The 13,012-nt window shown below is 33.4% G+C and overlaps 1 protein-coding gene across 1 annotated transcript; it reads left to right on the forward strand.

Moving 5' to 3' along the window:
- Positions 1-5,079: 5,079 nt before the first annotated feature.
- Positions 5,080-12,742, forward strand: LOC129306451 (ABC transporter B family member 15-like). Its single transcript, XM_054947065.1, is given in 7 exon segments — positions 5,080-5,440; positions 5,525-5,579; positions 5,688-5,866; positions 5,978-6,435; positions 6,521-7,061; positions 9,907-10,818; positions 11,119-12,742. Coding segments are annotated over 7 exon segments (3,747 nt in total). The 5' UTR covers positions 5,080-5,191; the 3' UTR covers positions 12,472-12,742.
- The last annotated feature ends 270 nt before the right edge of the window (positions 12,743-13,012 follow it).

Here is a 13,012-nt window from a genome sequence, read left to right on the forward strand (position 1 = left end):
ATTCCATGCTATATATAAAGTTCATTTATAATTTAAATTATATCCATATTATCGAGATTAAGGATACATGACTAAATTATTTGTATTGCCTGGAGAATAAAGAAAAAAATTTCAATTTGCCTTTATTAAATGTATCACACATCTTTGCAAATAATTTCTTACTTATACATAACCTTTTACTCTACACACACAGAAAATTATAAAAGAATAAAATTAAAAGAAAATGATTAATAATAATTATAATTTTTTTATGCAAATTAAAGTAGCTTGTAAAAAAGATTATCAGTTCTTTATAGAATATGACTTATATACAAGACCACAAAGAGGAATGTGTGTTATATTGATACATTAATTATATATCATGTCATCTTTTTCAGGCATTAGAAAAGAATTTATTATAAGCCATGTATTCTTTTTGATTCTATTTATAAAATACTTTTAGCATGATTTATTAAAATTAAGGAAAATATTAAACCTTATTAATTTTGTTTTAAAAAAACTATTTTTAATAATTTTTTTAACATTTAATAATGATAGAAATGTAAAGATAAATATATAAATAGTAAAATGTTCTATCAATCGGGCTAAAATTATTCTTCTATTTATGTCTTATAAATAGAACCACAAAAGTGTCTATATTTATGGGACTAAAATTCTCTAAAGTTGTTATTGGTAAATTTCTATGAAAATTTTCTTTTTCAAAAAGATAAAGAGAGAAGGTTTTATATTTTATAAAAAATAATAAAAATAGAAAAAATAATAAAAATTAAAGTTTCACAAAAATTTACTAATCTCAACTCATGAGAATTTAAATCCATGTTAAAGACTCATGAAGGGTTAGGTTTCTTATAAATTTTATAATTAAGTATTAATAAAATTCATTGAAGATCATGCTCATTATGCGTCATAACTTGATTTGAAATAGCATTGAAATTATATGCCAAAAGTAAAACTTGCAGCACAATAAATCCATAAATTATTATTAACCCTGGGGCCAAGGTCATTTTGGATTATTATTATTATTATCACTATTTTATTGTTATTATTATCATTATTATTTATCGCAAGGGTCTTTCAATATTTGGAATTTGCTTTGAAAAAACCAAAAAACAGAAACGGATAAGTGGTGGTGGGAAAACTGTTTATGTAATGCCGGGTCGTCGTATTGCATTCTCATCCAATGAACATGCAAGACACTCACATACGCGTGTCAAAGTTGTGTTGCTTTCAAAAAGCAATGATCATGTGCACGTTCTGGCCAGTTATAAACTTGGGCGCTCAATAAAGGAAAATACTTCCTCCTTACAAAATATAAAATATTTTAAAAAGTTAAATGTTATGCAATATAAAATATTTAAAATTATAATATTTTAAAATATAAATATTATTTTTTACAGTAATATTAATGAATAAATTATTTTGTATTTATTTCAGAGTGAAGCATTCTGTTAGATAAAGATAGATATAAAAAAATAATGTTATAAAAATAAATAATTGTTTTATTGAGGATAAAATTTAATTAAAAATATTTATATTTTTAAATAGAAATAAGCTAGTTTAGTGGCTTCAAATCTCTCGAGAAAAACACACTTTAATTTTGTTTTATGAAGTGTCCATTATGCTTAGTCACGGATGAATGTGGCTGCCTAGTCACGAGTGTGACGAATCAGATCCTCGATTAGAAGCTTGGCACTACAAATCTGCGATATTTATTGCGCGTCTTTTATGTAGTTCTGTTGCTTTTCACGTCTCGTGGTACGAGCACCACTCTTCCGGGGGGACATGGGTGATGTTCAAAGTGCCATCAAACTCCAGAAGTAATTTTCTTTTCCTGCCATGGTCAATAATTTCTGCGCATTGGATCCAGAATCGTTGTTCTATGTTTATCGAGGGAAAATTAATCCTCAGTCCTCATAATTTTACCCAATTTTTAATCAAGTTCCTGCGATTTTTTTCCTTTTTCATCGAGCCCTTATAATTTTTTTTAGTTATCGATCGATGTTAATCCCTGTTATAAAAATCCGTTAATTTTGAGAATATAACGGCATTAGTAGCCACTGATGTGGTTGACAGAAGATGGTGACTAGGCTCTACACATGTACTAAAATTGCCAGAGACAACCAGAATCCTAAATGGATAGAGAGAGAAAGAGGGAGGGGTTTGAATCAATCTAGCTAAAATAGCAGCCACCTCATACGCCAAAGGAGATGACGACCAGGACAGCACTAGCCTTGCCCATTATGGTCCGTCTTCGGTGCTCAACATCAAAGTGCTCATCGTCCAAAAAAAATATAAAATTAATTATGATTTTATTAAATAAAATTTTTTAAAGTTTTTTTATAAATATGTTCATCATCAATTTAAATAATATTGATATAATTTGAGTGATTTAATTAAATATTATAATTTTTATAAATTAATTATTTATATATACTCTGAACAATTTAAATTTATTATTAAATTTTTATCTGTAAGATTCAAATTTAAAATTTTTATTTTTATTTTAATTTTATATTTATTAAAATTAAAAATTTAATATTATTATTCAGAGTACATCTAAATAGTCATTTCATAAAAATTATAATATTAAATTGAATAATTTAAATTAAATTAATATTATCTAAATTGATGAAGAATATGAAATTAAAACTGAAAAAAAAAAATCTGGCCATCTGTGATTAAATTTGCTGGATGGCCCGACTGGTGCTCATCATCCCCCATTACTAATGGAAGGAATCGAGAAAGCAAAACAGTTAAAGTCAGTGGTCTTCTTCGTCTTAATTCGTAAAGGTCTCATTTGGTGTTGGGGGGGGGGGGGAGAGCTCAAGGACATTAAAACAAAAAAACACGACTGTGGATGTACCTCTCTTCGATCGATAGAGGCGAAAGCTACTCGTCTAAACCCACTCATTCAATTGGCCGATCCTGACAACGAGATTGGCAACAAAGCTCACGACGATGGAGGGTGGCTATCGATTGAGATTGGCGGCTCAACCCACTGATTCGATGGACAGCGCAACAGGGATCGTATGCCCGGGCGATTTCATTTTCTGACCTCCGATGCCTTAAAATAAATGCTTTATCAAGTCTACGTGGCAATTTTAATCCAGATGTAGAGCTTAATGATCTTCTTTCAGCCACCTCAGCAGCCACTAGTACTGTTGATTGAAGTTAATTCATAGAACACCATAATTGTTGGTAAAAAAATATCACGCACACCATAACTTATTACACGATATGTGCATCTGAATCCATTATATATACAGTGGTTTTATTTAATCAGAACTGTAGCTTTTATGATGCAGTCAATCCAATTTATAAAACACTTCTAATTCTAATTACCTGCCAAAATTAATGAGACATAGTTAAATAATTAATTTTATTAAAAAAGGAAATTTTTAAATTTATCTTTATTAAATACATTCTCATTAAAAAATTATAAATTCCTTCTAAAAAGTGATTCATGTACATAGGATTCATTAAAAGAATTATAGATTTTTTTTTTAAAAAGAAAAACACGTGATTTAGAATTAATAGAAGATAGAAGACTAGAAGGTAGAAGGTAGAAGATATCCATGGATGGTGAGTTCAGCTAATTAATACTGTAATCAAGTCAATTCTACGGACCTGCGGTTATAAAGAAAGTGTATATATGGGAGAATTACATGTAAAGAAAACTAAGTGCAAGACTTATATATGCAGCTAGCCTTATATATTTAATTCATATACTTTTATTTAATTGAACTAAGACAAATGAATTTTAATAATATTAATAACAAAAATTTATTATAGAATAAATAATATTCTCATGTCTTGATTTATTTTAAAATAAATACATTAAATATATGAGGTTAAATATATAAATATATATAAGACTAAAAATGTTATGGAGAGCAGGGGAGTTCAAACTTTAGTAGTATAGGAATTTTATATGTTTTTGAAAGGGTAAAACTTATGTACTTACCCTCAAATACTTAATATACTTACGTAAAATATATTCAAATCATAACAAAGTGTATTTTATGTGTTAATTATTAACAAAAATTTATTATAGAATAAATAATATATAAAATATTCATATCTTAATTTAATTAAAAATAAGCACATCAAATATATAATATTAAGCATATAAATTTTTCTCTTTTTGAAATAATAAATGAATAATTAAAAACTCAAACTCTAATTTATTTGTTTCCTTATAAAACGAATAATGTATATATATATATATATATATAACTGAAACCCGGTAGCAATATTGCCAAAAAGGGCCGACAACGCAACCTAGCCAGATATTATCTCCCATTTTGTCGGGTACGTACTAGATCTTGTCAACTTATTCAAGCAGTGAAAGTTATACATTCACAATCTTTTTAGAAAAGAATTTAACAGCAGAAATACGAAAAACGTTCATCAAATTTTGTGCTCCATCGAACTCTGGGCTTTCTAATGCTATTGCCAAGGGGGAAAAAAAAGACCAAGAAAGACCATGGCCTGCGCATGCTCCTGTCAAACAAAGCACGCAATAATAGGAAGTTCCTAACATGGAATATATGTCACAAAAATGCTCCACTTACACGTAGCATATATGTAGGATTTAATACGATGACATGTAATGAATAGGTTAAAAAAAAGATGATGCTATGCAAATTTACGTTTCCGCCGCCAGGGAAAAATTAATGGTTATCCGTGAGTAGAGGTTCAGATTCCTTGGCGGCACTCATGCGTCTCAACCATGCACGAGTGCAGGGAAGCCGTAGTATACACTCATATATGTGTTGGAAATGATAAGAACAGAATGAAATGTGATCATTAAAATGATAACAACGGATTTCTGCAAGAGGAGGGCAAACGGGCAATGAATAAAGTAACAGAGTGGTCGAAATAAAAATTGATAAAGGCATAAATTTATAAAAATTATATGGTGCTCTTTGCTTCTATATCTTTCCTCGTGGAACCACGGGACATCAGTTCTGATTGCTAAGTGGATATTGCCCCACCACGAGCCCCTGTCCACGTTCTGAATCCTATAAATACTCAAGGTTAGTAGTGATAGACAGCTAGCTTGCTCAAAGCCGCAAATCTGGTTTCGGAAGCAAGCAAAGGTAGAGAGAAACGCTACCTTGCACAGAGAAGTTAGGTGGGAAATATTCTTGCTGTTGTCTGTTTCCCAAGAAATTAAAAAGCGGGGGGAATGGTGGGTTGGGGTTCGGATGGCAAGGCTGAGGTCATGAAAACGAAGAAAAGTAGTGGGTCTATTCGATCCATTTTCATGCATGCCGATTTCCAAGATTGGTTTTTGATGGCTTTAGGTGTGTTGGGGTCTTTCGGTGACGGCTTCACTGGGCCTCTTGTGTTGTTTATCAGCAGCCGCTTGATGAACAATATAGGAGGGGCTTCATCTCGGATGGATGTAACTGAGTTTGTTCACAACTCTAATGAGGTTTCTCTCTTAGCTTTCCTTCTCTCTCGCTACCCTCACTCATGCCCACAAACAGATCATAATTTGGATTTATTGATGATGCAGAATGCAGTGTCTCTATTATATTTGGCGTGTGGGTCATTCTTATCATGCTTCCTCGGTCAGTTAATTCCACTTGTTGCTGTGACTTTTTCGTGCCTTTCGTCAATTCAACATGTTCAGAAGAATCCTGATTTTGTTCTCTTGGCTTTTGGAATACAATAAGCAGAGGGTTATTGTTGGACGAGAACAGGACAGAGACAAGCAGCAAGAATGAGATCCAGGTACTTGAAGGCAATGCTAAGACAAGAAGTCGCATACTTTGATTTGCAAGTTACAAGCACGTCCGAGGTCATCACCAGCGTCTCCAACGATAGCACCGTAATTCAGGATTTTCTTAGCGAAAAGGTCATATAGTAAGAGAATCAGAAATCTAACTTGTTTCTTTGACTTTTTACTTTACTTTTGTTATGATATTTGTAAATTCTTTGACTTTGACAGTGCCATGCCAAACTGTAGGTTCCAAACTTCCTGACGAATCTCTCTATGTTCGTTGCGAGCTACGTCGTGGCCTTCTCGATGTTCTGGAGATTGGCTATTGTAGCGTTACCTTTCGTGGTTCTTCTCGTAATCCCTGGTTTGATTTACGGAAGAACATTAACAGGATTGGCTAGCAAGATCAGGGACGAGTATAACCAGGCCTGTGCAATAGCAGAGCAAGCAATATCTTCCATCAGAACCGTCTATTCCTTTGCTGGGGAAACCAAAACCATAGCTGCTTTCTCCTCCGCTTTACAGGGCTCAGTCAAGCTTGGTCTAAAACAAGGCTTGGCTAAAGGCTTGGCCATAGGAAGCAACAGTATTGTGTTCGTCATATGGTCCTTCATTTGCTATTACGGTAGCCGACTCGTCATGTACCATGGCGCTCAAGGTGGCACCGTCTTCACCGTCGGAGCAGCCATGGCTCTCGGCGGACTGTAATAAATACAAAATCCTAACCTTTTTTCATTTAACATTCCTGTAGTCATACATATTATTGATGCTGCTTTGTTTGTGAAACAGATCGCTGGGAGCTGGTTTATCCAACGTGAAGTACCTGTCGGAAGCAAGCTCAGCAGGGGAACGCATAATGGAGGTGATAAAAAGAATTCCCAAGATTGATTCAGAGAACATGGGAGGTGAGATTCTGGGGAGAATTCGCGGGGAAGTAGAGTTCGATCACGTGGAGTTTGCTTACCCGTCGAGGCCAGACAGCATTATCCTGAAGGATTTCAGTGTTAAGATTCCGGCGGGGAAGACAGCGGCGTTGGTGGGCGGGAGCGGCTCAGGGAAGTCCACAGTGATATCACTGTTGCAGAGATTTTATGACCCAACCGGAGGAGAAATACGAGTGGACGGAGTGGGGATCAAGAGATTGCAACTAAAGTGGATGAGGTCGCAGATGGGGCTGGTGAGCCAAGAGCCGGCTCTGTTCGCAACAAGCATTAAAGAGAACATACTGTTTGGGAAAGAAGACGCTAGTGAGGAAGAAATTGTGGAGGCTGCCAAGGCTTCTAATGCTCATGATTTCATTTCTCAGTTGCCTTTGGGATACGATACCCAGGTTAGTGCTGCTTATCATATATCCATTTCTATCGTACAAAACATTTTGACTGGCCATCATTTGGCTATTATTAATAGTGCATTCTCCACTCCTATTCATACACGTGCCTCGGGCTTTTCTTTAATTTGCTCATTTTTGACTGATTCAACTTCCTCCTATTAGACCCAACAACGTGGACAACCCTCCAAGCAAATTATCTCCACTCCAAATTCCTGTAAATGGCCCTTGCCATTCATTCACCACGATGTCGTCGAGTTAGTGACTTGGGTGTCTCACAATTAAATGATTATTTTCTTTGATAATAGTAATCATTAAGCCAAGTCAGTGATCAACTAATAATTTTTGCCCCACCGGAAAAAAAAAAAAACCATTAATGTACCTTCTTTTGTTTCAAACTAAATTTTAAGACCGTGCGATATGCAGGAAATTAAATCCTCTAGTTGATTTGGGAGGAAAGAAGAGAAAGAAGAAGATTCTAATAAGTTAAATTAATAAATTTTAAATAAATAAACAAGTAAGATTATAAAATTTTAATAGAGAGAAAGTGTAAAATGAAAGTGTAAGAAATTTCAATTAGAAACCTGTAACCTGAGTTCTATATTTTTTTTAAAAAATAAATTGATGGCATTAAAATCGCCAGTCTTTCATTCATATCCTTTAAATGAAAGCACCAAATCTACCATCAAAACTAATAAAAGTAAAATATTTAACATCAAAATAATAATTTTAAAAATTACTTTATCTGAATCTCATCCACAATAAAATAGTTACCCATTTTTAAATTAATTCTATCTTTTCATATTTATTTCTATTAAATATCCTATAACAAATATAAAATTATTCATCAATAGGGGCACTTTGAGAAAAAAAAGGTAATGATTACATTTTAAAAAATTAAAAATACCTTATATTTTTAACATTTAATTTTTTAAAAAATGTCTTACATTTCTAAATGGAGGGAGTAATATCTAAAATGTGTGAAATATTCCTAGTGAAAGAGAGATAATATATTTTATTTTTCTGAATTAAAATTGAGAGAGAGAGAGAGAGAATTATTAGAATAGTTTAAAAGAACATTAAAATAAAAAGTTCACACGAGGCTTCTAAATCCTACATTTTTTTTTTTGGTAAGATGTTAGTTACTTTACAATGTGATAAGAAAGATAATATTCTTATAAAAAAAAAAGAAAGATAATATAAGATTAAAATAAATTATGGGGCAGTGTAGAAACAACAGTAAAAATAATGTAGAAAGAACAATAAATTCAATGCAATTTACAAAGGTAAAGATTTCAATTCAATTTAATTGTGGGAGGGGATGATAAAGAAAAAATAAATATATTTTCTTCTCTTTTTTTTAAACATTGTTCCCTCTTTATTCAAGAGATATTTTATCATTTATTCAATTTAATTTTAGAAGAACTGACAGAGCGTATTTTTTAAATTTAATGATTAAAGTATCTCCCATTATATCTTCTACATCATTCAAGAAAAAATTATAGGCAAAATTATGCATAGATTTTATGAAGTAGGCTTATTTACAATTAAGTTCATGAAATTTAGAAATCACATGGACCTAAATGTAATTTAAAATTAAGCTGTAAAGACAATAATACTTCTATTAAATATACATTATATCAATCAAATAATTAATTTTCAACTACTTTATCAGTAATTTATCACTATAATTTTAATTTTTTTATAATTGTAATTTCATATATTTAATAGTTAAATAATCATATGATATTAACAAAGTTTAACATCAATTGTTTATAACTACTTTATTAATAATTTATAATTATAACTTCAATTTTTTACAACTGCAACTTCACAAATCTAATTGTTTAATCGATCAATTGCAGTTGTAAAAATTTAAAGTTATAGTTGTAAATTACTGATAAAGTAATTATAAATTATTTGATTGATGTAATATATATTTATTTAATAAAAGCATCATTGTCTTTTATCCTAATTTCAAATTATACTCAAGCCTCAAGGGACCTAAGTATGATTTTTAAATTTTGTGAGATTTACTTATAAATAAGTCTACTTCATAGGACTTCTATATAATTTTTTCAAAATTATAATATTTAAAACATACAAATTGAATCTAACGACCCTTGAGGGAAGGGCCATTTGTTGAAAAGAGGAAAATATTGAAGACACATTTAGTGGTTATGTTCATGTTCATGTTAAAGAAGCTTCTCAAATACTAATCCAACTTTTCTTTTCTGGTCCGTTAAAGAGGTTTTTCAAATAGTGGGTTTTACCATTTCTTAGGCCTTGAACCAGCCTAGTTTGTTTTCTCTTGAACCTACCCCCTATGTTATGAGTGGAAATTCTAAAACTGTGAGATATTGTCTATTTGGGGGTTGAGGTTTTAAATCATGCCCTTTTATCATGATTTTTTTGTATGGTTTAGAAGATATTTTATGTTACATAAAGGTTGAAGTTCAATCTTCTCATACCATTAATTGAAACAAAAAAAGAAGTAAGGAACACAGTAGCTAACTTCCTCTAAGTTTTTTGGGTTTTGCTTGAAGAATTAAGACTTTCACTTGGTCATAATCTCTTTAAACGGTTCTGATTCTACATTGTCCCCCAACCAATATATAATGACAACACTTTAATAAAATTATATCATTCAAAACTTCTATAAACACCTTTACTTTTTTCGCCTAGATATGTAGAAACTTGAAAGTTTTGCCCCATTAATCGTGTGCTTTACTGTTAATATACTTTCAATAGATGTGAATAGATTATTCGATTTGGTTGCTTTACTATTTAACCAAGAGATAGATTATACTTTAATTACAAGAATATAACACTAACATTACATGAACAGGTAGGTGAGCAGGGCATTCAAATATCAGGGGGACAAAAACAGAGGATTGCTATTGCGCGAGCAATGATAAAAAAACCGCAAATCCTCCTGCTTGATGAAGCAACAAGTGCGCTAGATAGTGAATCTGAACGAGTTGTCCAAGAAGCTTTAGATAATGCCACTGTTGGACGTACCACTATCATCATCGCTCACCACCTATCTACTGTTCAAAATGTCGACATTATTGCTGTCCTTCAAAATGGAAGCCTCATGGAAATAGGATCCCATGATGAGCTTATCAATAACAACAATGGACTTTATGCCTCTCTATTTCATCTCTACCAAATAGAGAAATCTAGAACAACTCAGGAGGATGCAGTCATCCTTACCTCTTCCACTGTATTAGATAAGGACATAAACAACACCGATAGCAAAAGACTATCTCTCGTGGCTCAATCTAGCTCTACAAATTCAATGGGACAGAGTCAAGTTTCAAGTGCTGAAGAAGAAATTGATGTTTCTGTAGAAGAAATGAAACTCCATGTTCCCTCGTTTTGGAGGTTGCTTGCCCTAAATCTCCCAGAATGGAAACAAGCTACTTTAGGGTGTTTTAGTGCGTTTCTATTTGGCGCAATTTACCCATTATTCTCATTCACAATGGGGTCCATGGTTTCTACCTTTTTTCTAACAGACCATGACGAGATTAAGAAGAAGATGAAGGTTTTTGCACTCTATTATCTGGGTTTAATGATGTCATCACTATTGATTAGTATAAGCCAGCATTATAGCTTCGCTTATATGGGAGAGTACTTAACCAAAAGGATAAGAGAGAGAACATTTTCTAAGATACTTACATTTGAAGTAAGTTGGTTTGATCAGCCTGAGAATACTACTGGTGCAGTTTGCTCTAGACTTGCGAAAGATGCCAATGTGGTAAGTTCTCATTCATCCCCCTACCCTTAACCTAAAAAAAAACCTCTTACGTTGGATAAGTTTGTTAGGCATTGATCTTCCCCCCTAATTTAATTACACTGTCTGAGGCAAGTTTTGTTGAGAACATAAAGTGCTCATGTTCAACATTACTTGGCTACTTTTCTTTAGCCAGAATGATTCCTGGCTACATTCAATATCTATGTTTTTGTTGTCCATTTCATAACCTTTTTAGCTTCTTCCTATATCATTGTTTACTTTATAGGAATACTTTTTTTTAACATTGATAGTGATATTTAACAGATGAGGTCTCTAATAGGAGACAGAATGTCTCTATTGATACAAACTTTCTCGACGGTGATAATTGCTTGCACAATTAGCCTAGTGATTTCATGGAGATTCACCATTGTCATTGTAGCTATTCAACCCCTTATCGTAGTCAGCTATTACACTAGGAGAGTCCTACTTAAGAGCATATCTAAAAAGGCTAGTAAAGCCCAGGATGAATGTAGTAAGCTAGCTGCAGAGGCTGTTTCCAACCTTCGTATCGTTACAGCCTTCTCTTCCCAAGATCGAATACTCAAAATGCTTGAAAAAGCCCAAGAAGGCCCAAGACAAGAGAGCCTCAAACAATCATGGTTTGCAGGCATTGGGCTTGCTTTCTCACAAAGCATCACGGCTTGTACTTGGGCCTTAGACTTTTGGTATGGTGGGAGGCTAATGTCTATTGGTCTTATCAAAGCTGAAGCATTATTTCAAACATTCATGGTTCTAATGGGCACAAGTCGTGTCATTGCAGATGCAGGAAGCATGACTCTTGACCTTGTTAAAGGTGCAGATTCTTTAGGCTCCCTTTTCACAGTTCTTGATCGATACACAAAAATTGAACCTAATTTCCAAAATGGGTATAAGCCTAATAAGCTTACAGGCCTAATAGAACTTTGTGATATTCATTTTTCATAACCAACTAGGCCCAATAACATGATCTTTCAAGGGTTCTCAATGCGAATGGAAGCGGGAAAATCAACAGCATTGGTAGGGCAAAGTGGGTCTGGGAAGTCAACCATCATAGGATTGATCGAGAGATTTTACGATCCATTAAAAGGGATAGTGAGCATAGATGGAATAAACATAAAGTCATACCACCTTAGGACATTGAGAGAACACATAGCACTAGTAAGCCAAGAGCCCACACTATTTGCAGGAAGCATAAAGGAAAATATTGTGTATGGAGCAAGGAATGAGGTTGATGAAGCAGAGATGGTAAAGGCAGCAAAAGTAGCAAATGCTCACGAGTTCATATCAAGCTTAAAGGATGGGTATGAGACATGGTGTGGGGATAGAGGAGTACAACTATCAGGGGGTCAAAAGCAAAGGGTAGCAATAGCGAGAGCGATAATGAAGAACCCTGAAGTATTGCTATTGGACGAGGCGACAAGTGCATTGGATAGCCAGTCAGAAAGGGCAGTGCAAGAAGCACTAGAACGTGTTATGGTAGGGAGGACGAGTATGGTGGTGGCACATAAGTTGAGCACTATTCAAAAGTGTGATGTAATAGCTGTGTTGGAGAAGGGGAAGGTGGTGGAGAAAGGGACACATTCATCCTTGTTGGCTAAGGGACCAGGCGGGGTTTATTTTGCATTGATCAATCTTTAAAGGAGACACTTCAATTTCATTGACCAACCCATCTGACAAATAGCTAGGTAGCTACAGAGACCTTGCTCCTTGTCACTTTGAATATGGCTATTTTTTTCCTGTTCACATATCATGCAATGTTCTATTTCTTAACACCCCGAGTCTTTTGCTTGAATGTGTGAATGTGGGAATGCGAGGAAGAACTTTTGTTTTTACCATAATATTGTGAGTAGGTAAGGTGATGCAAAATGCCTTAAGATTAAGTTGGGTTATGAAATTAACATTTTTTTTATTAACTTCCTCATTAAATTGCCATTTTAGAGAGGAATAGAGAATCTTTCACTAATTTGCATTTTTTATGTACCGAAGATCTTTTAATGCTAATTACCGATTGCCTTAATTCCCCGGCAACAGTGCCAAAAACTTGATGTACACAAAAATGTAATAGATTCTGCAAGTGTACGGTTCGTAAAATAGTAAACGGTAAATCAAGGTAATTCCACAGAGAATCAAGTTAATTGGTAATTAGGCAATAAATTTTCCATTTGAGTTTGAGTCAAGC

This window comes from Prosopis cineraria, unplaced genomic scaffold (assembly GCF_029017545.1).
Source record: "Prosopis cineraria cultivar Desert tree isolate PC_DT_omini unplaced genomic scaffold, ASM2901754v1 PC3, whole genome shotgun sequence".
NCBI lineage: Eukaryota > Viridiplantae > Streptophyta > Magnoliopsida > Fabales > Fabaceae > Prosopis > Prosopis cineraria.